Source organism: Canis aureus, chromosome X (assembly GCF_053574225.1).
Source record: "Canis aureus isolate CA01 chromosome X, VMU_Caureus_v.1.0, whole genome shotgun sequence".
In the NCBI taxonomy this organism is placed as follows: Eukaryota; Metazoa; Chordata; class Mammalia; order Carnivora; family Canidae; genus Canis; species Canis aureus.
The window spans coordinates 109,782,733-109,807,304 of record NC_135649.1 but is presented as its reverse complement, the minus strand read 5'-3'; the positions used below and the strand labels follow the sequence as shown (position 1 = coordinate 109,807,304).

The 24,572-nt window shown below is 35.6% G+C and overlaps 1 protein-coding gene across 21 annotated transcripts in view; it reads left to right on the top strand.

The window, feature by feature from the left end:
• The window catches only part of CDKL5 (cyclin dependent kinase like 5), a 216,971-nt gene that overhangs the window by 147,246 nt on the left and 45,153 nt on the right, over window positions 1–24,572 (top strand). For 20 of the 21 annotated variants that reach the window (XM_077888507.1, XM_077888493.1, XM_077888490.1 and 17 more), the window contains 6 exons: window positions 1,295–1,431; window positions 6,277–6,397; window positions 8,331–8,390; window positions 11,236–11,326; window positions 15,900–16,089; window positions 21,265–21,345. In XM_077888507.1, the coding sequence (XP_077744633.1) occupies window positions 1,295–1,431; window positions 6,277–6,397; window positions 8,331–8,390; window positions 11,236–11,326; window positions 15,900–16,089; window positions 21,265–21,345 (680 nt within the window). Of the gene's footprint in view, window positions 1–1,294; window positions 1,432–3,067; window positions 3,224–6,276; window positions 6,398–8,330; window positions 8,391–11,235; window positions 11,327–15,899; window positions 16,090–21,264; window positions 21,346–24,572 lie in introns of those variants that run through there. The other variant, XM_077888508.1, reaches the window with a different exon arrangement.

Genomic DNA, 24,572 nt, shown 5'->3' with positions numbered 1-24,572 from the left:
CTTGTGTATCTTGGTTGGGAAGCATTTCTTCCTAGAAGGCATTTTCATCTTTCTTACCTTCATCCCCAAACTCCATTTTCTTCCTCCCTGAACCTAAGGGAGGTTAGATGTGCCTGAACCTGAGAGTCAAAAAACTTAGAGTCTTGAGCTAGGATTTTGACTCTTGACTCCAAACCTTGGGGACAAATGTGTTTTAGAATTTATAACTCTTGGGTTTTAGAATGGAAATATGGCATGCTACTTTAGCACCTTGTAACCAGGTACTATTTCTAAAGCAAACATATTAATGTTCATAAGTAAGTGGGATACACAATATAAGTGGTCTCATGTCAGTTCAGGTTTTACTTTTAAAGAGATTTGCCATAAACTTGGAAAAAGTGTTCAGTTTTTAGACTGAGTTTTGAAATTGCAGGTAAAGGATTATGAACCTGTATTCCATATGTAAACATGGTAGTTAGAGTTTCCAGGCTAAATCTAAAGGTATCATAAAAACTCATTTAAAATAAAGTATTACCTTCCTTACTCCCCTCCCCATTCATCCATTAGAGTTAATGTGACTTCTGTCCTTCCTCCCGCCTGTTGGGACTATCATGAGTGAAATTGACAATATGGAAGGCTATATTGGTTCAGCATAAGTTCTCTATCCCAGTACGGCTACACCATCTGGGTTGGACAGATGCACATACCACAGAAAGACAACAGGAACCTATAGCAGCTGCTGTTCAGAGAGATCAGACACTCTTAGAAATCCCTGCAACTTGACTGTGGCTGCACTGTGGGTGCCTGGTACATGACCTCTGCACACTGAGGTGACTCACATGCAGCTTGAGGAATGAAATGCTCTTTTGAGCCAAAACTTCAGGCCAAAGTTAAAAACATCAGCTGCTTCAGATGCTGCATAGAGGCTCCTCTGCACACTAATACAGATGATTGTTCTTTACCCTTTTAAACTCCACCTTTCTTAGTATGTAGTGTTAGAATGAAAATGACAGTGAATTCATAAGTCATATCTGTAAGTCTGTGTTTATACATATACTTTGCAATACGCAGTATAAGAAAACACAAGCAGAAAATTAGGTTCATGCTGGTCAAGTAAGCTTTTTCTTCTGTAAGTTGCTAATTCTTGATCCTTTCAACAAGAAAATGTGATATTTAATCTTACATCCTTGAACTTCTTATGCAGAAGTACTCAAAGTGGAAAATGGAATTGGTATGTTTTTACTGTTCTTGGAATTTTTTGAACAGTAACTTGAAAGCTTTAATTTTACTCTATTCACCATTGTTTACATTCTAGAAAATGAAGAAGTCAAGGAAACGACTTTACGAGAGCTTAAAATGCTTCGTACTCTCAAGCAAGAAAACATCGTGGAGCTGAAGGAAGCCTTTCGTCGGAGGGGGAAATTGTACTTGGTGTTTGAGTATGTTGAAAAAGTAAGTCACTAATTGATAGTATGGAAATTTGCTTTTTGTTTGTTTGTTTTACTTTTTAAAAATTTTTATAAGTAATTTCTACACCTAGCATGTGGCTTGAACTCACAACCCTGAGATCAAGAGTCACATGTCTTACCGACTAAGCCAGCCAGGCACCCCAGCCTGATTCTTTTATTTAGGGTTGTTTCTGACACTATTCAAGGAAGCATTATTATCTGGTGTGATTTGTCAATGTACTCATAATCTCAGTATTTTAAAAATGGAATTATTATCCATAATCATTAGAAGCCCTGAAATACATTGAATTATTTTGTGGAATTTAACTGTACAGAGATCATCTTAAATTTCAACAGTGAATTAATTTGGCTTCTGATATTTTAGAATCTGTGTTCAACAAGTAATTTTTAGGCTTGGTTTATTTAAATTAAACCTAGGCAAGGCCTCTGAGGGAGAGATAAGTAAGTTGACAGTGATGACATAGAATGACAGAGGTGTGGAAGGCAGCCTGCAAGCATAGGATGGCTGCCTAAATCAGACCTAGGGTGGCAAATGACTGGGCTCATGGAGCCCACTTTAGTGAATTGCCAGTGTTCTGGTTTTGAGGGAAGAAGATGTGCCAGGAGGCATAAGGTGAGGCTTGAGTAGGTAGATGAGGCCACAAATAAGGAATTGGAAGCTCAGGAGAAAATCGGAAAAGTACACACAGTTCAAATTGTCTGCATACTTGCTTTAGTATTTTTTTTTTAATTGGTTAACTATTAGTGACAATTTTAATGATGTATGGCCTAGGGGCAAATGTATACTACGGTAATCAATACATGTGTCTGAGTTTCTTTGGGGGCAGCTGCCCTATAGTGGTTGGTTATTGTCCAAAATTGAAATAATTACCTTGACAAGAGTAGAATAAACTGGAGCCAGATGGACCATTCGTTCATTCATTCATTCATTCATTCATTATTTTTATTTTTTTTAAGGATTTTATTTATTTATTCATGAGAGACACACAGAGAGAGGCAGAGACATAGGCAGAGGGAGAAGCAGGCTCCATGCAGGATGCCCGATGTGGGACTCGATCCTGGGACAGTGGGATCATGCCTTGAGCCAAAGGCAGAGGCTCAACTGCTGAGCCACCTAGGCATCCCTATTTTTTTTATTTTTTAAAAGCTTTTATTTATTTAGTCATGAGAGATATAGAGAGAGAGGCAGAACTCAGATGGACCTTTTAGAGGTTTTCTTAATAAATGAGTATGTGGCTCCTAATTTCCTGCTATTTAAACAATAAAAATTATTACTTTTATTAGATTTCACTTCTTGAGTACATGTCTTTATGGGAATCTGCATGATAAAACGAGGAATTTCTACATGATAATATGAGGCTTTCTACAGAAGATGAATACTGGAGAGCATTATGTTTGCCAGGTGCTTTCCATGTCATAAATGACAGTGTCATCACCATCATTATCATTATTACAAAATAAAAAGCAGCATTGCCAAGATGATGGACCAGGAATGTGGCTTTTGAATTAATTCAGCTTTTACAAATTAGTTTTCTAATGAAAATAAATGTACATAGTAATTTCATTTCAAGCAAGACTTGAAGAGTATTTTAAGTTTCTTTGTCATTTTAAAACACTGTTATTTTGAGGGTGGGAAGGGGAAGAGGGAGAGAGAGAGAATCTCAAGCAGGCTCCACACCCAGTGTGGACCCAACACGGAGCTTGATCCCACAACCCTGAGACCATGACCTGAGACAAAATCAAGAGTCGGATGCCTAACCAACTGAGCCACCCAGGTTCCCCTAAAGTTTTCTATTTCTATGTCAATTTACGTATTTTCCTAAGGGACTTTCCCCACCAAAATTAAACTAAAATTTGATATTTATAAAAAAGGATTGCTGTAAAAATCAGAAGCTCTTTTATGTTATTTTTTTTTAAGATTTATTTATTTATTTATTTATGATAGACATAGAAAGAGAGAGAGAGAGGCAGAGACACAGGAGGAGGGAAAAGCAGGCTCCATGCCGGGAGCCGATGTGGGACTCGATCCTGGGACTCCAGGATTGCGCCCTAGGCCAAAGGCAGGCGCTAAACCACTGAGCCACCCAGGGATCCCCTATATTATTTTTTAGTTGTCAAGAATAATCATGCAATTTACGATTTTCACTGCCAAGTAATGAAATTCTGACAGATCTATTTCAGTTTGTCTTTTTTATTTCTGTTCTGCTCAGGGTGATGGTTCATGATTAATAACAATTTAATAAGAACAAATGGAGAAATCACTTCTGTGTACCAATTTGTCCCATGTGAGATCTCTCTGCAGATAATTGGCAGAGCTGCTACCAGAGCTTCTGTCTTGTGTCCCCCAGTCTGGTGGTTCTTGCCTTGACCCTGTGGTTTTTCAGTAGAAGGTGACCTCCCATCAGTGGCAGTGCCTAATGATTGACAGTCTCAAGAGGGCAAGAAAACGATGCTCTTAAAGGGTAGGAGTTTTTACAGAGATATACAATTACAGTGACTTAAACAAAATAGAGATTTCCTTCTGCCTTTCCACTCTACCACCCCTGAGATGTGGCTCTTGTTCTCAAGGTCAAAAGGAGGCTCCAGCTATCACCTCCCATTGGCCAGGACTTAGTTTCATGGCCACCCTAGCTGCAAGGCAGAGGGGAAATGTACTCTTCATTCTGAACACCTATGCATCTACTTACAAATTGTATTACTATGGGCTAAGGGAAGAATGGATATTGAGGGACATTCTTTTCTGCCACTGATCAATTTAGAGCGTAATATGAAATGAGACATACAACTTACTTTCTATTCCATGCGTGCATTTGGGACTTCCTATGCATTTGTTAATTGAAAAAGGCAATTTAAATGGAGAATCATTTAAAAATGAAACATACTTCAAACATTTTAACTTATAATAGATCAATATATATTCATTTACTACTCTTTAGAGGTCAGGTCAAGGCCTTTTGAGTATCTGTCTTCTGATTGGAGTTCTGACAAGTCTTTCTTAAATACATCATATCCATAATGCATCAACTATCATAGCCTGCGAGAGCATCTTTAAAGTGAAGCAAAAGCTTAAAAACATTGTAAAGCAATCTCAGTGCAGAATTCTTATCACCATCATCACCTGTTCCCTGTCAGCGTTTTATAGTTGTTGCACTCACATTTGATTAGACAGCAGTATGTTTAGTGGCTTTCCTTTATTAAGTCTTTCTGAAGTATTAAACTTTGTTTTTCTTATAAACAGCAACTCTCTTTATTTAAAACATTATTTCATTGGTTTATATGATATTTAATGGTATTAAAATAACAAGTGCATCTGTTATAATAGGTACGAGAGTGTTATAAACAAGCAGCTGATTGTATGTATGCAGCTTGACTGGTGGGAACAAAATTGTGAGGTTGTATTAAGCAAACCAGGTTTTCTAACTTTTTGGTCTTGCGACGCCTACACTCAACATTATTTTGGAAACCCTAAGAGATTATTTATGTGGGTTTTATCTATTAATATTTATCATATTTTGAGTCAAAACTGAGCAGTATAAAATATTCATTTAAAAATAATAATAATCCCATTACATATTAACATAAATACAGTTGTAGGTCATTCTTTAAGTAAAAAATGGTGTTCTATGAAGAAGAAGCCGCTATCTCAACTTGCAACTTGATCACCAAGTAATTTTCTTCAAGACAACCATCTTGCTTTGTTATGTAACAGAAATGCTTTATGTATATTCTTGATTTTATCATATATATTCCTAAAAAGACATATACTCAAGAGTTGAAATTTAATACAAGTCATAATTTTTACTGCTTCATCAAAGAAAGACATCCTTAACTAAAACTGGCTTTTTGTCTTTTTTTTTTTTTTTTTTTAACTGCGAAGGTGTAGCATTGAAGAATCCAATGCCTTGATTTATGCTAAGGTGCCATCAGTTTACCCATCCTTGCTTTGAGTCATCAGTATAAATATAAACATAGTGAAAGATCCAACAAGCTGAGTGTTACTATGAATATAGTTTTGACTTCATGGGCCTTCTGCAAGACCTGATAACCACCCCCAAGAGATCCACAGATCACATTTTGAGACCTGCGTTCCTAGATGGTCATGTACAAACAATAAACTAATCATGCTGTGGACTTCAGTGTACTTTATAGAGGGAATGGAAAATGTGTGGTTAATCTGGAAATTCAGTGGAGACAGCTTAAGTGGAGTTTCTATTTAATAAAAAAATTTGCATGAATTTTAGAGTGGTCTCTGACTCTAAGTTTCGAAACTTGATTTGTTTGGGATCTATCTGTGTTTATTTCAACAGCATTTTCCAGCCTGTCTTAATTTTTGTACTGATTGCATGGATCACTTCTAATCATAAGGATCATTTTCTTTTAAGAATATTTTCCAGGTGTTCCAGAAATATTTTCAAGGCTTGATTTTACTGCAGGTTTCTATTAAACATGCATAGTGCACTGTGTTAAAATGACTGTTTCTCCCCTCCTTTATACAGTACAGCATCTTATCTCTACTTTGTATTGCTTTCCACTTGAAACTATTCTAAAGTGATGTGTGGAAGGTTTTAGGGAGAGTGGAAAGTACCAGGGTTATTATTTGGGCAGCACTGGGGAGTAGAATGGAATTTCTCTTAAAAGAGAACTTTGATTTAATACAGTATCCTACTTCTGCATGAAAAAGATAGTAAATGGAAAACAAAACAGTTCTTAAAAATGCATGCTGTGCATTGGGTGAATTATCATCCAAGATGCTTTTTTAAATTGTTAATACATGATTTATGGGCCTGCGTAATTTGTGGAGATTAATGACTCCCTATTTAATTTTTAGAATATGCTTGAATTGCTGGAAGAAATGCCAAATGGGGTTCCACCTGAAAAGGTTAAAAGTTATATCTATCAGCTAATCAAAGCTATTCACTGGTGCCATAAGAATGATATTGTCCATAGAGGTAAGTATGGAATTTTTGAAATGGAAAATATTAAGAAAATATCAGAATTAACAATGAAATATTTTATACATTATTATCTTAAGAATATTTCCATGGGCATTGATGTTCCATTTAAATTGAATACATTTTGAAAGTACAGGATATGATATGTCATTTACCTTTCAAGTCTCCTTCTGTATCACCAAAAGGATGGACTGACAAGTTTATTTGGATATTATAGTGAGATCTTTGTTTGTATAACAAGATCTATTCTCAACTTTAGAAATGCCTAGGGATATAAAGAACTCAACAAATAGGAACTGTGAAGTTTCCTTGGAGTTAAAAGAACAAAGGGATGTTCTCTGTTGCCTTTTGGTCCTGCAGGTAATGTGAAACCACCCAGAATAAGGCTTTAAAGGTGGTCACTGACTTCCTGCCCTTGACAGTCACCTTTCATTCCCTCTTAGACCAACCACCTCTAGTATATACTTTAACTTCCTGAATTTCCCTACCCATTAGTGAAAAGTGCCCATTGCAAGTTGTAGATATGATCAACCTTGCATAAAGGTCATGAGTATGCTTCTGTAAACTGTTTTGTCCTTTATTGCTGTGAGGTGGGTGGTTTATAGTAATAAAAGGGCAATTACTTTCTCAGCACAGTCCTTGACTTTATGCAGTTTATCTTCTCCTGATAATCTATCTTAAATTGCAGAGTTTTACAATAATGGGACACATATTGATAAAATAATGAAGCCAGAAGCTGTTTATCAGAAAATGTTACAGTATCTACTTCTGGTCTCTGAATTATCAGATAAATGAATACTACATTTTAATTCACCTATACATGCACAAAAGGATATCACTTTAAAAATAGTCTCACTTTAAGAATAGCTTAAAGGTCATGTGAAGAATGCCAACTCCTATTAGAAAAAGTCTAGAAAATGTCTAGAAAAAGATAGTTTATATTTCTCTTGGATTTGACTTTCATATCAGTTACCTTATCAAGGTTGTTGGTGGTATAGATAGATCTCCGAGTCAACTGCATATCTAATATCTATTCTAATAACAATCTATACTATAACATGAAGCTATTAATAAGGAACTGAGCTAGCTACATTTCTAAAGTGATCCTGTGATTTGGTTAAGTATATAGTAATAAATCAATGGTTGTGAATTAGCAGTAGAAACCATGATTCTCTGCAGATTTTACTCCCATCTCTTCCCTTTTTCCATTTTCACCTCTGCCATCTGATAGAGATGAGATGATGGTTACTCTAAAAATAGTATTGTGAGGTGCCTCCCAAGGCAGGAATTAAATAGCATTTTCTGTGTATTTCTACTCAGCTCCCACCACATCTTCTGAAGATCCACGGAAAAAATGAGAAGTCTTTTCTTGACTCATGCAGTATAACTTCAGCATTAGACATTTATAATTGTGAACCACACAGGAAAGCTAAAGAGATATGTAAATATAGACATTATGTAGAAAATCACAACAGAAATTCTATTTTTATGAAGTTTTTTTTTCTAGTAAATATAATTCTAGCTACTTAAATGTGTTTTTAAGGTATTTTGTGGGTGTAAACCTTTTTTTTTTAATATCCTATCTCCAAAAATTTATGTTACTAATATTTTATAAAGTAGAATAGTTCCTTGAAACATGGTGGTCTAGATTCAGTGATTCTTAAATTCCTTTCAGAAATCCCATTAATACCTTTAAGATTTAAAGGGAAAAATATTTCTTAAATTGTGGGTCTTCATGTTTCTCAAAAAGAAATTAGTTGAAACTTTAATGTACCAGTATAAAATGTGTTACCCTGCTTTTCATTGCTATAGGTTTCTATTCACCTTACTCTGGATATTTCTAATTAGGTGCCATTATAGTGACCAATAGTATCAATCAGCAGTCCATGGAACATTTTTTAATAATTGTTTCTTCATCTTTATATTTCAGATATAAAGCCAGAAAATCTCTTAATCAGCCACAATGATGTTTTGAAACTGTGTGATTTTGGTAAGTTAAAAAGAAATTGAGCCCTGTAAGTAGAATTAATTTAATATAACAAGTAGCTTTTAAAGGCTTATTAAAAGTATTTTTTAATGTTTTGACTTAAACTAGCAGAGGAATATTCTATTACATCATATGTTGAAAAATCGATTGCTGGGAGAATACTGTACTCTGCATAGTGTTGTCTACATTTAAAAAAAATTCATAATGCAGTATTTGTTTAATGAGAATGCAAAGCAAATAGATGCACGTGCATGTATTCATAAGCCCAGTTCTTAATGACTCCAGAAAACTAATTTTCTATGAAATACCACTATGACTTCTGTTTTGAGTAGGATGAAAGAATATTTTTTAAATATTGTAATAATCATTGATAGAAATTATTTTAGGTATAATCATGAACACTAATAATATGCCAAGGTAAATACATATGTATCCTGTATATGCAATAATTACATACTTGTAAGAGTCAAAGACACTTTTAGAACAATTCCATTTATTCCCCTCAGATGTTTAATGAATAAGATTAGTAATTGATGTGTAATATCTCAGCTCCTGGTTGAGCATATTAGGAAGCTTTTGAGTTGTACTCAATCCTAGTAGAAAATTGTGCATTCTTTTCCATGTATATAAAACTGTATTAAGTGCTATTTAAGTTAAAATAATGTACAAAAGTTTTAAAACTATAAATTAGGGTGTTTAAGTTCTGGATCACCTTAAGAAAATCTTCTGTCTAATCCATATGCTGAAGAAACCTTGATTTTTTTTTAATGTTATTTTTCATATATCCAAGTATAATCATAAATATGATGTAAACCTCTATGTATAAAAGAGAATGCATTGCCTTTCATTAAATATGTTAGTTTAGTATCTTGTAGATGGGTCAAACAAATGAGAAATGGAAGCTAGAGAATGCACTGTGTGAATGACCAGATTTGTCTAGTGTAGCTATTAAAGGCATGTATAATTGTTTTCACTCAGTATTTGTAAGGAATTTGAGTGTTATGAACCTGTTTGCCTGAGGAAAAATGTTTTAAAGGACTTAAATTTTTTCATACTTTATAAAGAATGTTGCAAAGAAGAATCCTGCTATATGTTTTTTTTTTTAATCTGCTATATGTTAAACATCTTATAAAGTGCTTAGGAGAATAAAAAAATACCAAAATATAATTATTTAGAAGATTTTGACCTTGACATTTTTAGCACTTTCTTAGCATTGTGATTTTCAGAAGTATTTCTGTTTCTATTTCTGGCTTCCTATCAATAATTGTGTTACCACCAAACACTGAGATTTTGTGCACCTCATATGCCCTTTACTGTTCTTCCATGATTTTATGGATTGGTGATCTGCTTAAACACACAAATTACTGAAATTTGTAAGCAAGTTATAAATACAAAAAAGATACCTATAGAATGGTTGATAATAGGAAAAGGATATCCTTGGACTGGCATCATTTCTTTCTTTCTTTCTTTTTTAAAAAAGATTTATTTATTTATTTTAGGGGGGGAGAGAGAGTGCGAGCGAGTGTGTGTGCATGTGGCGGGGGGGTGGTTAAAGGAGAAAGAAAATCCTCAAGCAGATTTCCCACTGAGTACGGAGACAGACTTAGGGCTTGATCCCAGGATATCGATATCATGACCTAAGCCGAAATCAAGAGTCAGATGCTTAACCAGCTGAACTACCCAGGCACCCCCAACATCATTTCTTAAAGGAAAGACAATTTTAAGTGATAAGGAGGTTTCACATGGCAGCACTGCATGTGGTACTCTGTGCCCTAGCATACTCAATGAGGACTTCCGAACTGCTTTCCCTCCCAGGGCATGGAGCTCCTTTGTCTAGCTTGAAGAATCTCATTTGGAAATAGGAATATTTCTTCCAAATATGCCTTACAATGAAGCATTGATTAACTGAAGTTCAGGCTTTGTTTTTTGCTGTGGTTGTTTTTATTTTTTATTCCTCCATTTTAAGAAACACTATTTTCTGCTTTTCAAAACTGACAAACACCTTAATTTTTACCCCTGATTTTAATGTTCTGGTTCTCTGTGACTATCTGTAAGCTTTTGGCGAGCTAGATGGGTAATTAGCTTACCTACTGGCTTATTTTTAGACCCCAAAACCTTGTGTGAGGGTTTATTTTTTTTATTTTTTATTTTTTTTGTGTGAGGGTTTAAAGGGAAAATAATGATTAGAGTCTATAAGTAATTAAGATACCCCTAATATGCTTCTCAGTTATATTAGGAGATGAAAATAATTTTGGCCTGCTTAGTTTCCATCTTTGTCAATCATTAGTTCTTTATACAATGGCTAGAATTGATCAGCAATTATAGATCTACAAATACTGTGTTAAGTCCCACATATTGGAATATAATGGCCATCTATGACAGGGTATTTTAGCTTTGACTTGAGCTCTTGTGGGGACTTCATTTTGTTCCTAAAATTTGCATTTATTGAGAGAGCTGACTTAAAAATATGCTCTGAATGCTTATAAAAGCATGTGATGACTTCAAAAATATGGATTTCTTTAGTATAGGAGGCAACTGGCTTTTTTAGTGAATACACTAAATATTCTTTCTAAATAAGAAAATATTAATAGTGAATACACTAAATATTCTTTCTAAATAAGAAAATATTAATATTAATTTAGTGTATTCTTAAATTATTCTTTTAATTGACATATGAATGTCAATTAGTAAAATAATTGAAGGTGCCATTAGTAAACAGCCCATTCATTACCAGTCATTATGTTCTTTTGATGTTCCTTTAAAATATTACTAACACTGAAATACTTTACCAACATGAAGTTATTATTTATTTTTCAAAGCTATACCTTTGGGTTTTTCTGTCTTTCAGGTTTTGCTCGGAATCTATCAGAAGGCAATAATGCTAATTATACAGAATATGTGGCCACCAGGTGGTATCGGTCCCCAGAACTCTTACTTGGGTGAGTTACCGTCCCTAAATAAAATGACATTTATATATTTTCTGATCGTATATCATTAGCTTAGGGATCATGTATGAAAGATAAGATCTTTAGTTAATCAAATACCAGTTACCAATTGCAGTGTAACAATCCACCCAAAAAACTTAGTGATATAAAACAAACACCATTTTATTTGCTCAGAATTCTAGGTACCAGTGTTTTGGGGAAGTCAGTAATTGAAGTTCAGCTGGATTGTTCCTCAATCCATTGGTCTCAATGGGAATCACTCAGGTAGCTACAGTCAGCCAGCAGATCATCTGGAGTCTAGCTGGTGGGTTTACGAGGCTTCAGCTGGAACAGACCATCTCCGTTCCATAGACACTCATCCAAGTTGCTTCATGTGATAACTGAAAAATTTCTTGCAGCAAGAGGGCAAGCCCCAAAAGCAAAAGTAGTTTTCAAGCCTCTGTTTGCATGGCTTTTGTCTCATTGGCCAAAGCTTGTTACATGACCAGGCCCTGACTCAAGGGATGAAGAAATAAACTCAACCTCCTGTTGGGAGGCCTGGCCTGTCTGTTGGTTTGTTCATTAATTAATTAATTCAGCAAATACTTATCAAGTGTCTCTTATATCCAGCCACGTTGCTAGAAACATGATGTAAATACTGAACCAATTGCCAATTTTCTTCTGAATAGAGAAATCCTGTTTGATGGCAAATGACTATTCAAACACACTGCTTTGATGATTTTCTCAGCAACATCACATCCATCCACTTTGTGCCCACCCTTCCTTCTACTTTATTTTTTTTTTAAGATTTTATTTATTTATTTATTCATGAGAGACACACACAGAGAGAGGCAGAGACACAGGCAGAGGGAGAAGCAGGCTCCATGCAGGGAGCCCGACGTGGGACTCGATCCCGGGTCTCCAGGATCATGCCCTGGGCTGAAGGTGGTGCTAAACCGCTGAGCCACCTGGGCTGCCCCTTCCTTCCACTTTAAATGCTCTTTCATCTGTTAACCCCAGAAAAGGATTTTCTGATAAGATTCTTTTTTTCTTTTTAGTATGTTTTAACTTGAGAGCCTAAGAAGGAGCCTATCCTCCTGAACTCAATCACAGTTATATGAATAATCCTCTACTCACCTTATTTGTAATATTTTCTTATTTTCCCTATATTGTATTTACTTCTTTGGGACCATCCAAGAATGGAAAAAGAATGCACATTCTACAAATAAAATGAGATATGGTGGTAATGATGACCAGTGCTCTAATTATAGGTTTCATCTCTTTAGTGCACCAAATGTGTATCTGGGGGATATGAGAAATGTAATTTTTAAAGATTTTATTTATGTGTTTGTTTAAAGAGAGAGCTTGAGTAGGGAGCGGAGTAGAGGGATAGGAAGAGAGAATCTCAAACAGACTCTGTGCTGGTTTTGGAGCCTGACTCAGGGCTTGATCTCATGACCTGAACAGAAATCAAGAGTCAGGGGCGTGGGGGTGACTGGGTGGTGAGCATTGAGGAGGGCACTTGACAGGATGAGCACTGGGTGTTATTCTGTATGTTGGCAAATTGAACACCAATAAAAAATAAATTTATTATTTAAAAAAAAAAAGAAATCAAGAGTCAGACACTCAACCAACTGAGCCACCCAGGTGCCCCAAGAAATTTAATTTTTAAAAGATACTTTTTGGGGTGCCTGGGTGGCTCAATCAGTTAAATGTCTGCCTTTGGCTCAGGTCATGATCCCAGGGTCCTGGGATCGAACCCTGCATCGAGCTCCCTGCTCAGCAGGGACCCTGCTTCTCCCTTTCCCTCTACTGCTCCCCTACTCATGTTCTCTCTCTCTCTCTCTCTGTCAAATAAATAAATAAAATCTTTTTTAAAAAGATACTTTTTTATATAGTAGGAATATAAATTTCCTTTTGTTGAAGATCATGATGATTATGTTTAAGTTACTCACTGAAGGTTTATTTTGATGTTCACAATTTCCCAGTGTGTATTTTTTTTTCTTTTTTTTTTAGTATTTTATTTATTTATTCATGAAAGACACAGAGAGAGAGAGGCAGAGACATAGGCAGAGAGAGAAGTAGACTCCTTTCAGGGAGACTGATGCAGGACTCAGTCCTGGGACTCCGGGATCACAACCTGAGCCAAAGGCAGACGCTCAACTACTAAGCCACCCAGGTGCCCTTCCCAGTGTCTATTAACCATCTGGTTGTAATTCTTAATTCATTGTTGACATAGAACCTATACGAATTGTTGATATCAGTTATTGAAAGCTTTACTTTAAAAAAAAATCAATAGCTTGCTTTATCTTGGGAAATAAATGTGGTTAGTCACTTTAGTATCTCTCTTTGTGTGGATAGATTTTGGAATTTCTGTGCTAATTTTTAAACTTGGTTTTAGGGTTGATTTTCTTTTGTGATTGTCTTTGTTTCTTTTTCTGTGTACTTCTGTCTGGACTTACTTGGATGCATAGTCCCTTTTCTTTTGGGAGGAATTGGAGTTTGAGTTTACTGGGCAGATTTGCCAAAGAAGAAATGAGTATGAAGTAGATCATTCTTAGAACACCATCTGAGGATTCAATTATGGTAGAGGACTTTTTATAATATAGTTTTGTCTATACAATGGCCCCAAGGAGTTCATTCTGAGGACAGCCTTATTGCAGACCTTCAGAGAGTATTTGCTGCCTAATAATACCTGTCAGAAAACAGCAGTTATGTTTAGAAATGTGTGGGAGCTACCAAAAGTAAATTGCAACTTCAATTAATTTGAGCCAAATTATATATTGCTAATTAAATGATTGTCAAGTACTAGTTGAAGAACCATATTATTTGTGTAAAAATCCCGTTGAAATCTGTTGATATTTGGTTAACATTAAAAATGTACATTTTTGTACATTCTCAAGATTTTGTCCTTGACATTCAAAATAGTTCCAGCTGCATAAATTATTCACATCCATTGACAGAAGAAAAATAGTGCGATTTGGTTATGTAGAAATTTTCCCTAAGTTTCTCCATCTAGCACAAGGTTTTTTCTTTTCTACAGATATTAAAGAAATATCAGTATCCTTTCCTCCTCAACAAGCTACCAAAAAAGTCTACATGAAGTTTCCTAATATGGTCCTACCTGTAGGTTTTTGTGGGAAGGAAATGAGATAAATAAAATACTGACTTACAGTTGTAGTGATTTATTGTCCTAGAAACATATTCTGTATACTGTTAACAGTGCTTTAATTTAGAGTATTAAAAGTTTTGTATTACTGCTGTGTCATTATAGCATTCTAGAATTTCATCCCATATTTTTTTTTCAGATACTTTATTTTCTCTTATCTTTTTAATTTCTTTAGAGAAACATGAACATGAGGAGGGGAGGGGCAGAAGGAGAGAAAGAATCTTAAGCAGCCTTCATGCTCAGCATGGAGCCTGACATGGGGCTTAATCCCACAACCCTGAGATCATGCATGACCTGAGCTGAAGAAAAGGGTTAGACACCTAGCCAACTGAGTTACCCAGGCACCCTTGGCTTTCTATTCTTTCTTTTTTTTTTTTTTTTTTTTAAGATTTTATTTATTTATTCACGAGAGACGGAGAGAGACAGACAGACAGACATAGGCAGAGGGAGAAGCAGGCTCCATGCAGGGAGCCTAATAATGGGACTCGATCCCAGGACTCCAGGATCATGCCTTGAGCCGAAAGGCAGATGCTTAACCACTGAGCCACCCAGGCATCCCTTGGCTTTTCATTCTTAAAACTTGGATTATTTGTATTTGAAACTAAAGAAAATATGGTTTCTTAATCTGCCACATATAATTTAACCTAAGGCTATAGATACTGGGGCATACATATAAAGCATTTTTGGAGTACTTAGGTTTTCACATATAGTCTCCACTTATTAATAATAGTAACACTCCTAAAGCCTTCTCGTAAACTCAGATCCAAGTGGAGAGCTGTAAACCCCTAAGGAAATGGAAAAAAATGCTTTGAGGCAAATAATTATCATAAAGCGCCATATACACAGGGTACAAATAGTTTCAGGTAAATAATACAATAGAGCTTAGACCACCCTAGGTATTAGAAATCGTGATTCTATACAATCAAAAGTTAAATAATATTCAATGTTTATTGTTTAAGAAGACACGTGAGCCAATAGTTACATTTTAATAGTCTGAACTCAAAAAATGGATGAGGTATAACTTTTTGACATTTCAAGAGCTAAAGGATAATTACCTAGAAAATGCATTTCCTGGGAGTATTTGATTTTCCAAGTGAAATGTTAACTCATCAGACTCATGTGCACTGTATTAGGGTTTATTAAGCCATTCATGTTCAAAATATGCCCAGAGGTGAATAGACTTCAACTTAGTGTATACTAACTAAATTGTTATTAAACTGATGGTTTTATTAGCATAGATTTATTTACTTGTGCTCTGAATTTTACTTGGATATCCATAATTCCTTTTCTTCAGCCTCATTTTTAATTCCTTAAATACACAAATTGCTTTAAATTTTGAATCTGCTCAAAATAATTTGGAAGTTATTAAAATGTATTTCTTCTTCATTTGCCAAGATAATCTCTCCATTTGCTTTTCAGAGCTCCTTATGGAAAGTCTGTAGATATGTGGTCAGTGGGCTGTATTCTTGGGGAGCTTAGCGATGGACAGCCTTTATTTCCTGGAGAGAGCGAAATCGACCAACTTTTTACTATTCAGAAGGTGCTAGGACCACTTCCATCTGAACAGATGAAGCTCTTCTACAGTAATCCTCGATTCCATGGGCTCCGGGTAAGAGGCTTTACTAAAAGTCCAAATGGAATCAATACAGCAGTATTTAAATCATTGTTCGTTGCACAATGGAATGCTAAGCTATCCATTGAATACTATTCCCTTTCCCAATACAATGTTTATAATCCCCATTATAATATTTTATTTTTGAATCTTATATAGTACTTGTGAATTTTAAGAAGTAGTCTGAATTTGAAAGTGGGAACTGCTAATGTTTTTCCTAGTTTATAAGTTCCAAATTTTCAAACCCTCTTCTAGCATATGCATTATCATATTCTACACGTTGGTTATCTCAGAATGTTGCTTTCTGTAAAATATTAAGCATCCTCAAGAGATATAAAAATGTATAAATGACTGTTGCTTATTTGAACAAACATATTTGCAATGATTTGAGGGAGACTATGAATACTTGCATTCTATAGATTTAAAGGTTGTGTTCTAGAAGCTATTTCTTGTCTGTTGACAGTGAAGCATCAGTGAAGCACTTCAAACTAGTATATTGTCTTGGGCAGCCTTTTCTGGACTTGCCAACTTTGTATAAAACTTGTTTTCAGGGAATATACTGAAAAGGGCCTTAAGATATAAACTTTCCCCAAATGAGAGACAAGCAACTTGCAGAGGCACTTTATTAGAGTATCCAGATATAGGCTGCCTACCTATAGGCAAAAACTACTTTTGCCTATCTATCCCAAGAGCTACTTTTGCCATCTACCCCAAAAGCTACTTTTTTGTTTACAACTACTCTGGGCTAACATGCTGATTGGTGACCATTGTGAGAACTATAAAACCGCCACTTCCTTTCTTTTAAACACATGGTCCCCAAACCATGTTTTCTTGACATTTGCAGAACACTTCATTTTTCTTTTGACTTTCTGGACCTCAGTTCATTTCACTTTGATGAACAAACCCTCCTCACACATGAGCACACAACATAGTGGCTGCTTCTCTTTCTCTCTCCAAGCTCTCACCACAACTTGTCTTTTTTTTTTTTTTTTTTTTTTTGACTACTATAAGCATTTTAAGATTTTTTTCATCTTCAGGGATTTGGGATTTGTCGCTCTTTCTCCTGGGAAAGTGCTTCTGTTGCACGATCCCTTCTCACTTTTTAAGTCTCCCCTCCAAGAATGTCCCCCTCTTTGATGCCACCAGCATACTGCCCCCATCATCTTCCTAGTGTCTCCCTTACTTAGCACCACCCTTCTTTTTTTCTATCCTAGCACTTACCCTAGTATGTAGATGTGTTGTTTATTTGTTAATTATCAACTGTCAAATTCTCAACTACTAGAGTATAAGCTCCCCAATGGCAGAAATCGTCTGTTTTTTCACTGTATTTCCAGCATCTGTAGTAGAGTCCAGCACATCTAGTTAGGGACTCAGTGAATACTTGAATGATACATTGAGCCAGTTTGTGTCGTCAGCACTCAAGCTCAACTGAGCCTCCCTTCTCTCTATCTCTAATGCTTCTTTCACCCTTAGCAGGTTTTACCTGAACTTATTGACTACTCCTAAACTCCTCTCTCCAACTTTCTGTCTTCATTCTTTTCACATTGCATTTGGAATAATCTTCCCTCAAATTGCACATTCAGTTCTGTCTCCTTTGGGTTTGAAAGCCTCAACGGGATTGCTTACATTAGGAGGTAGCATTAAGAACCCCTTGCTCTTAGCCCTCCAGCCTTGTCTGCTACTTGTTCCCACCATTGCCCCCTACTTAACATATTGAACTTCTCACCATTTCCTTGACATGTTGCTTCTACAGTTCTGTATTTTCATTTCTGTGATGCTCCTAGTACTCGCTCTACTTCCTGGAAAGCTCTTCCTCCTCCTTTCCCCAGACTGAGGTCAAGTATTCTCACTCCCGGAAGTCCTTCCAGACTCTTCCAAGGAGTGGGTGACTCCCCTTTCTGTGCTCTGGTAGCATTCATTGCCATCTCTTTTAAATAGCTGTTTTCAAAAATTATATATGTATCCTCGCTGAACTGATGAATTCCTTGAGGAAATGAACTATCATGTCTGCCATTATATTCATAGCACATCTAGAGTAGTGCCTACAAGGTTGAATAGTATTCAGTGATTGAATATCTGACCTCAGGATTTTAACTGTAACTTCTGGAACATCAAGCTGGCCCTGTTGGCTTCCTGTTCTATGCCTGGTTAAAGAGACTCCATGCTGATTGCCTGAAGAGAGTGTAAACAGATGTGTAATAGTACCTAGCCTTAATAACTTGTAAATGAGCCAAAGAATTAAGACGTTTGCACATGAAATAATTGGAAAGCAATATAACATCATAAAGCCTGGTATATAATAAAAAACTTCATTCTTTAGTGCATTACACTGTTTTCTAAAACATCTCTCAATATGGCTGAGACCACAAGAGGGTTAAACATTCTGGAAAATTAGAAGTCATAATTGGCTGGATTCACTGGAGAAAGATTTATAGAAGATTGGAAGTTTATAATGGATATGAAGAATGAGTAGCATTTGTGTTAGATAGGCCAAACGAAGGATCTCATTCCCTCATTTGTGTGTGGTCTGTTTTGTTCACAGACCTCCTCACTGAATAGTATTATCTATAAGATGCTGGATACCACATGACAACACTGCTTATAAATAACCGTCAGAGAAATTGCTGCTTCCATGACACTTTGATTTTTATAAACGTTAATATTTTTACAATTTGGTCTGAAAGTGTTTGTGGTATTTTAACTAAATTAGGTTAATCTTTTTGGAGGCTTAGCAACGTCATTTGAGGGAAATGTCTTCCTTTATCATTCTGTTGGAGAATATCTGCGACAGATGGCCAAGCATGTAGGACGTGTGAACTGGAACTTCCATGAGACACAGACTCACTGGCGACCGGTCTAGTGTTATTGGCATTTCGATTCAGTTGTGTAGGGATTGGAAAGTCAACAAGATGTTGCTCTATTGGTATGCTTTATTTAGAAAAAGTAGCGATCGATGTCCCATAGTCTAGGACATAGATTCTGGAGTCAGACTGCTGGGGTGCAAAGCCTGGCTCCATATTTCCTACATGAATGACTTTGGCAAGCTTCTTGTGCCTCTATTTCTTCATGTAGAAAATGCTGATAACAGAAGTACTACCTGATGGGGTTGTTGTGAAGGTTAAGTATTATCTGTAACATGCCCAGACCACTGCCTGACACATAGTAAGTGCTCATTAAAGATGTGCTCTTGTTGTGTTGTATTGTTCAAATGATTAAGAAAGAAAGAGAAGCTACTCATTGGGATATAATTTAAACTTCCATGCTTGAGTTTTGGTTATTTGTTGAATTATCACATGAGAATGGTAGATTTCATTCAAAAGCATATAAATTAATTTTTTAAAGTTAGTTTGGTCATTTTTTATCATAATATTTTTAATACCTTTTCACTCTCTTCATTAATTTTCTTATCAATGAAATGTTACTTCTGAAGAAAGAAAGGAACATCTGGTAGCATAAGATAGACCTCATAAGCAAAATATTAATTACAACGTAGCAGTACAGAGTTGTTTATCACAGCATGACAGGTGTCTTTCTTTGGGCTGATATTTAATACTCCAACAACATCCAAAAAAACCTCCCTTGAGAGAGGTGCCTAGGTTCAGAAAGAGTGTGGGTTTGAATTATAGACCTGGGTGCAAATATTAGTTCTGCTTTTTAATTATGTAACCTGCCTTGAATCAGTTACTTGAACTTTTTGATTGTCACCTTCTTCATCTCTAAAATAATAAGAAGAATTGCTACCATGCCTTGTATAGCATCGCTCTGTAATTAGTTATAGGTTTGCCTGTGTCTGTGTTAAGTTCATGTATTCCTTCTACTTCCTCTGTCTGGGGTGCTGTCCTACTTTTCTCTGTCACCACATTTTACTTATCTTTTAAAACCTAGTTCAAATATTGTCTATGGATTCTTTTTTTCTCCAGCTGCAAATTGCCTTGGTCTCTCCTTTCTCCAACCCTCAAGTAGAATTTTTGACTGTACAGTTCAGTGCTGATTGCTGTCCTAGCCAACTGTGGCAAGTTGCACCTTCAGTGCAAGGTTTAGTTCTGACCCATATGCAGTATCTCTGGCCATCCCTAGCACAGTGTGCAGATAATGTCATAATCATGACTTAAGGGCCTTGTTTGAAAATTTTCCTCCATAACTAGTCCTCCCATCCACGTATTTAACACGTTTAAGGATTCTAGTACTTTGAAATACTCTTATGTTGGTATAAAGAAAATAACGTATTAAAAGCAAAAGAGCCTTCCTATTGCGAGGGAGTACATGGCATCAGGCTCTATTACTTATTCATCTACTTAGATGTTGCAAAATGTGAGGTGGTAGAGAGGACAGAGCACCTAAATAAATTTGATCTCCTCCCCTCATTTTATTTAAAAAGGCATTTATTAATTTAGGAGACTGTTTGTCTCCTGTTCCAACTTATATAAAGCAAGGAATTGAAAATAGGTCATTAAAAGAGTATTTTAAAAGCAATGATAGGAGCATCTGGGTGGCTCAGTGGTTGAGTGTCTGCCTTCAGCCTGGGGCGTGATCCAGGGGTCCTGGGATCGAGTTCTGCATCGGGCTCCCCACAGAGAGACTGCTTCTCCCTCTGCCTGTGTCTCTGCCTCTCTCTGTGTCTCTCATGAATAAATAAATAAAATCTTAAAAATAAAATAAAAGCAATGCTAGAACATGTATCTGAATTCACTATTTCCATTTCTGTGGCCTTTTAAGTACTTGCTTCTGCCTTCTCTCTCTCTCTTTTTATTTTACTTCTCTAATTTTCAGGAGTAAATGATGTTGTAACAAAGGCTTACGAATTGTCTGTGCAAGCAGACAAATTCTGTATAAAGTATATTATAACTGAATTGTCTATATAAACATACAGTACTGTGTAAACTGTATAAATACAGTCTCAAATTTTTATAGTTAGGTTTGTTTTACATGCTTCATTGTCTGACTAGATTTAATATTCTCTTTCACCTGCACATTTTCTGTTACTTAACATCCAATCCTTTTAATCCTTACCTCAAATACCTAGACACAAAAGTAATAGGCATAGGAAATAAATTTGACTTTGGCACTAGAGCAATAATGTCTGTTTTTTTGCTACCTTTTCCAGCACTCACAGTACATGCACATGGATCCCACTCCCCATGTGCTGACACTCCTCTCCTGTTGTTCTTACAGTTTCCAGCTGTTAACCATCCTCAGACATTGGAGAGAAGATACCTTGGAATTCTAAATAGCGTCTTACTTGACTTAATGAAGGTGGGACAAGTTGATATTGTCTGTATAAAATGTCTTTTGGTTTATGAGTTTTTTTGTGTTTTCATGTGATCAGAGCCTGCTTTTGTAAAATACATGTATTTTGTTAATAGATGTATAGTAGTAATGGGGGACTATGTTATGTTAAAAGCATGCAATTTATTTAAAATAGAAGCAGTACCTAGTTTTATAACATTCCATGTAGATAGGGCCATAAGATACCTCAATTACATTCCTAAAATGGATAGAATAATAACGATTTAAATATAAATAATAAATAATTTAAAAATTTATTCAGCATTGAAGAGCTGCATAGTAATAACATTTCAAAACAAATCTTAAAATGAAAGTTGAAAGAAAAGAGATTCTAATTTTTTTTTTAAACTTGATATCAGAGGCCTCTCATAGGATTATTTTGTAAGTGAACCTAGTTCTTCTCTTTTTCTAACTTGGCTTCTTCTTTCCCTGATGATTGGGTTCTTTCTGGCTTTTTTTTTTTTGGGGCCACAGCAGGATCACTGCTACTACCACACCTGAGCATGCCTCCTCATGCTCCTGCCCTCATCCAGAAAGTTTTCCTGCTCTGCACTGCTTAAAACATTCTCACAGTTTTTTATTTAAGCTTTTCATCCTCATTAGGCAGACAACCTCTTGAGTGAGAACCAGTTTTTCCTGTTTCCGTAGCTTTCCTTATAGCCAGCCAGTACATAAGCTGGTGCTGGTTGTTTGATAGTAGACCTTCAAAAAATAGTTGTTAATGGATCAATTTTATTTTATGCCCATGTAGCTTATTGTTCAAAATGAGAGGAGGTTACATTATGCACAGAGTCTCTAAAGGTATACGTAGCACAGTTGGGAATTGCTGAGCAGCACTCTCAGAACGTTGCTGTGCTTTAAACTATGTTCCTGCGTGCAAATTGGTGTGGGGGTAATAGTGGGGGAGGGGACATGGCTTTTTAGAAAGAATACATACCACATAACCTTTTGTAGAGATTCACAACATTCATTAATTTATAAAGGCTTTCAGAAATCCCACAGTAAAGAAGCATTTATGTCTCGCTCAACAGTTCCCAAGTTTAATTAAATAAATACTCAATACTTTTTTTTTTTTTTAATACTCAATACTTTTTAAAAAATAACTCTACAGTACTGGTATTCTGAACACAGATTGAGAGGTGCTGTTAAAAAGATAGCCCTCAAGGGTCTTTCGTGTTAATTAGGCATAAATTATCTCTTAAATCAGTTGGATTTCATCAATATGTTCTTTCACACAATCAATATTTATCAGGGCTTAATGATTCAGTAACTTAAAAAATGTAAATAGGGTAAAGACAAAGAACTGAATTAAATACAATTTCATGTTTTCTGCCTTTTGTTTTTTTTTAAAAAGATAACTAAACTTTTTTTGGTTAAATCATTACCAAACCTAATTACCAAGTGTCATTGGTAAAATCTAGCACAGATAAAAGTACAAAGATAACTGGAATCTTTCTGTATTGTTACCAATTTGGAAATTATACAATCTAATTCCAATTTAACATATTTAGCCTCAAATTTTTTAACATTAAGTAAACATTTCCATTGAAATGTATATTTATAAGGTATGCAAATTATATATACATTTCAGTTAGTTTTTAGAATGTAAACGTATTCATTTAACCACATCAAGACTGAAATCGAGAAAATTATTAACACCCTAGAAGCCTCTTTATGACCCCCTCCCTGGCTGTATACCCATGTGCCTCCCCACTCCTGGAAATCACAATTCTGAGTTCTCTCACCAAAGATTAATATTGACTTGTTATTGAATGTAGTATAAATAGAATGATTCCTTTGTCTTTCAGCTATTTTTAAAGTAAATTTGAAAAGTAAATAACCTCATTTATCCTTTCATTAAGAAATATATCTCTGTGCCATTCTCTAAAACAGATTTGTTAGTTTTGTCCATATATAAATATCTAAAATGGCCATCTCATCCTGCATCTGTTATAGATATTAGCCATTTTAGCGGGGGGGGGGGGGGGTGTTACAAGTTACCAGAATTAACCCAATCTACAGTAATTTATATGGACTCTATTTTAGTTTTTAAAAAGTGTTGTTTTTCCCCCTAAATACTGAATTTTGAAGCTATTTACTCAGTAAGTTTTATACTTTCCTCATAAAAACCTCCTCCTGTTAAGTGATTTGAAAATTAACAGCTATATTTATGAATATAAAAATAATTTTGTGTATATGCAGTAATTTCTACAGTTGATAGTCTTAAAATAGCACTTTGATGCTAGTAGATATGTGGCTTGTGGAAAGTCATATGTACTTCTAATTTAAAATACTACTCAGGAGCCAACTTTTCTGTTTTTAACCAGTATCATACATTTGAAACCATTCTGATGTTAACTGTTTTAATTGACAGTGAGACCAAAATCATTTTTATATACCGCCGTAGTTTTCTTTATTTTCTAAAGAGGAGGAAAGAATTGAGATAATTTTAGAATTGTGTCTGAATCAACATGAATGTAAATCCACTTCCATGTAAGGAGTGGTTTGGGTTACCAGAATCATTTGACCCAAAGTGAATATTTCAGTGGATCAGACTTCACATTTTCTGTGGTGCTAGGTTAAAGGTGGTTATCTGAAATTGAATCCTGGCTCACTGGGAGCAAATCTAGGTTTGTTCTCACTGTTCAGGTGGATCACAAAGAGGTTAACTGTGAGCAAAACCAATGAAAGTGACCTAGAGATGGATTTGGAAATGCTGGAATTTCAACATTCTTCCTTTCTCTGATAGAGAATGCCTTCACTGAATTTTGCTGTGCAAATATCGTCACAGCAAATTCAGTGTGTTTTATTGAGTTGTGTTAGGATATGTAGGTTCATGTTTTATGTATTTGCTTAATTTGTTAATAAAAATCAATTAGTTTTAATAATGATTCACCTTTTAAAATCTTGTCCAACTACTAAAATAATATTAGAAGAAAACATTTTATTTTTTTATTTTTATTTTTTTAAAGATTTTATTTATTCATGAGAATACACACACACACACACAGAGAGAGAGAGAGAGAGAGAGAGAGAGAGAGGCAGAGACACAGGCAGAGGGAGAAGCAGGCTCCATGCAGGGAGCCTGACATGGGACTCGATCCCGGATCTCCAGGATCAGGCCCTGGGCCCAAGGCAGGCGCTAAATCCCTGAGCCACCCAGGCTGCCCAGAAGAAACCATTTTAGTTGTTAA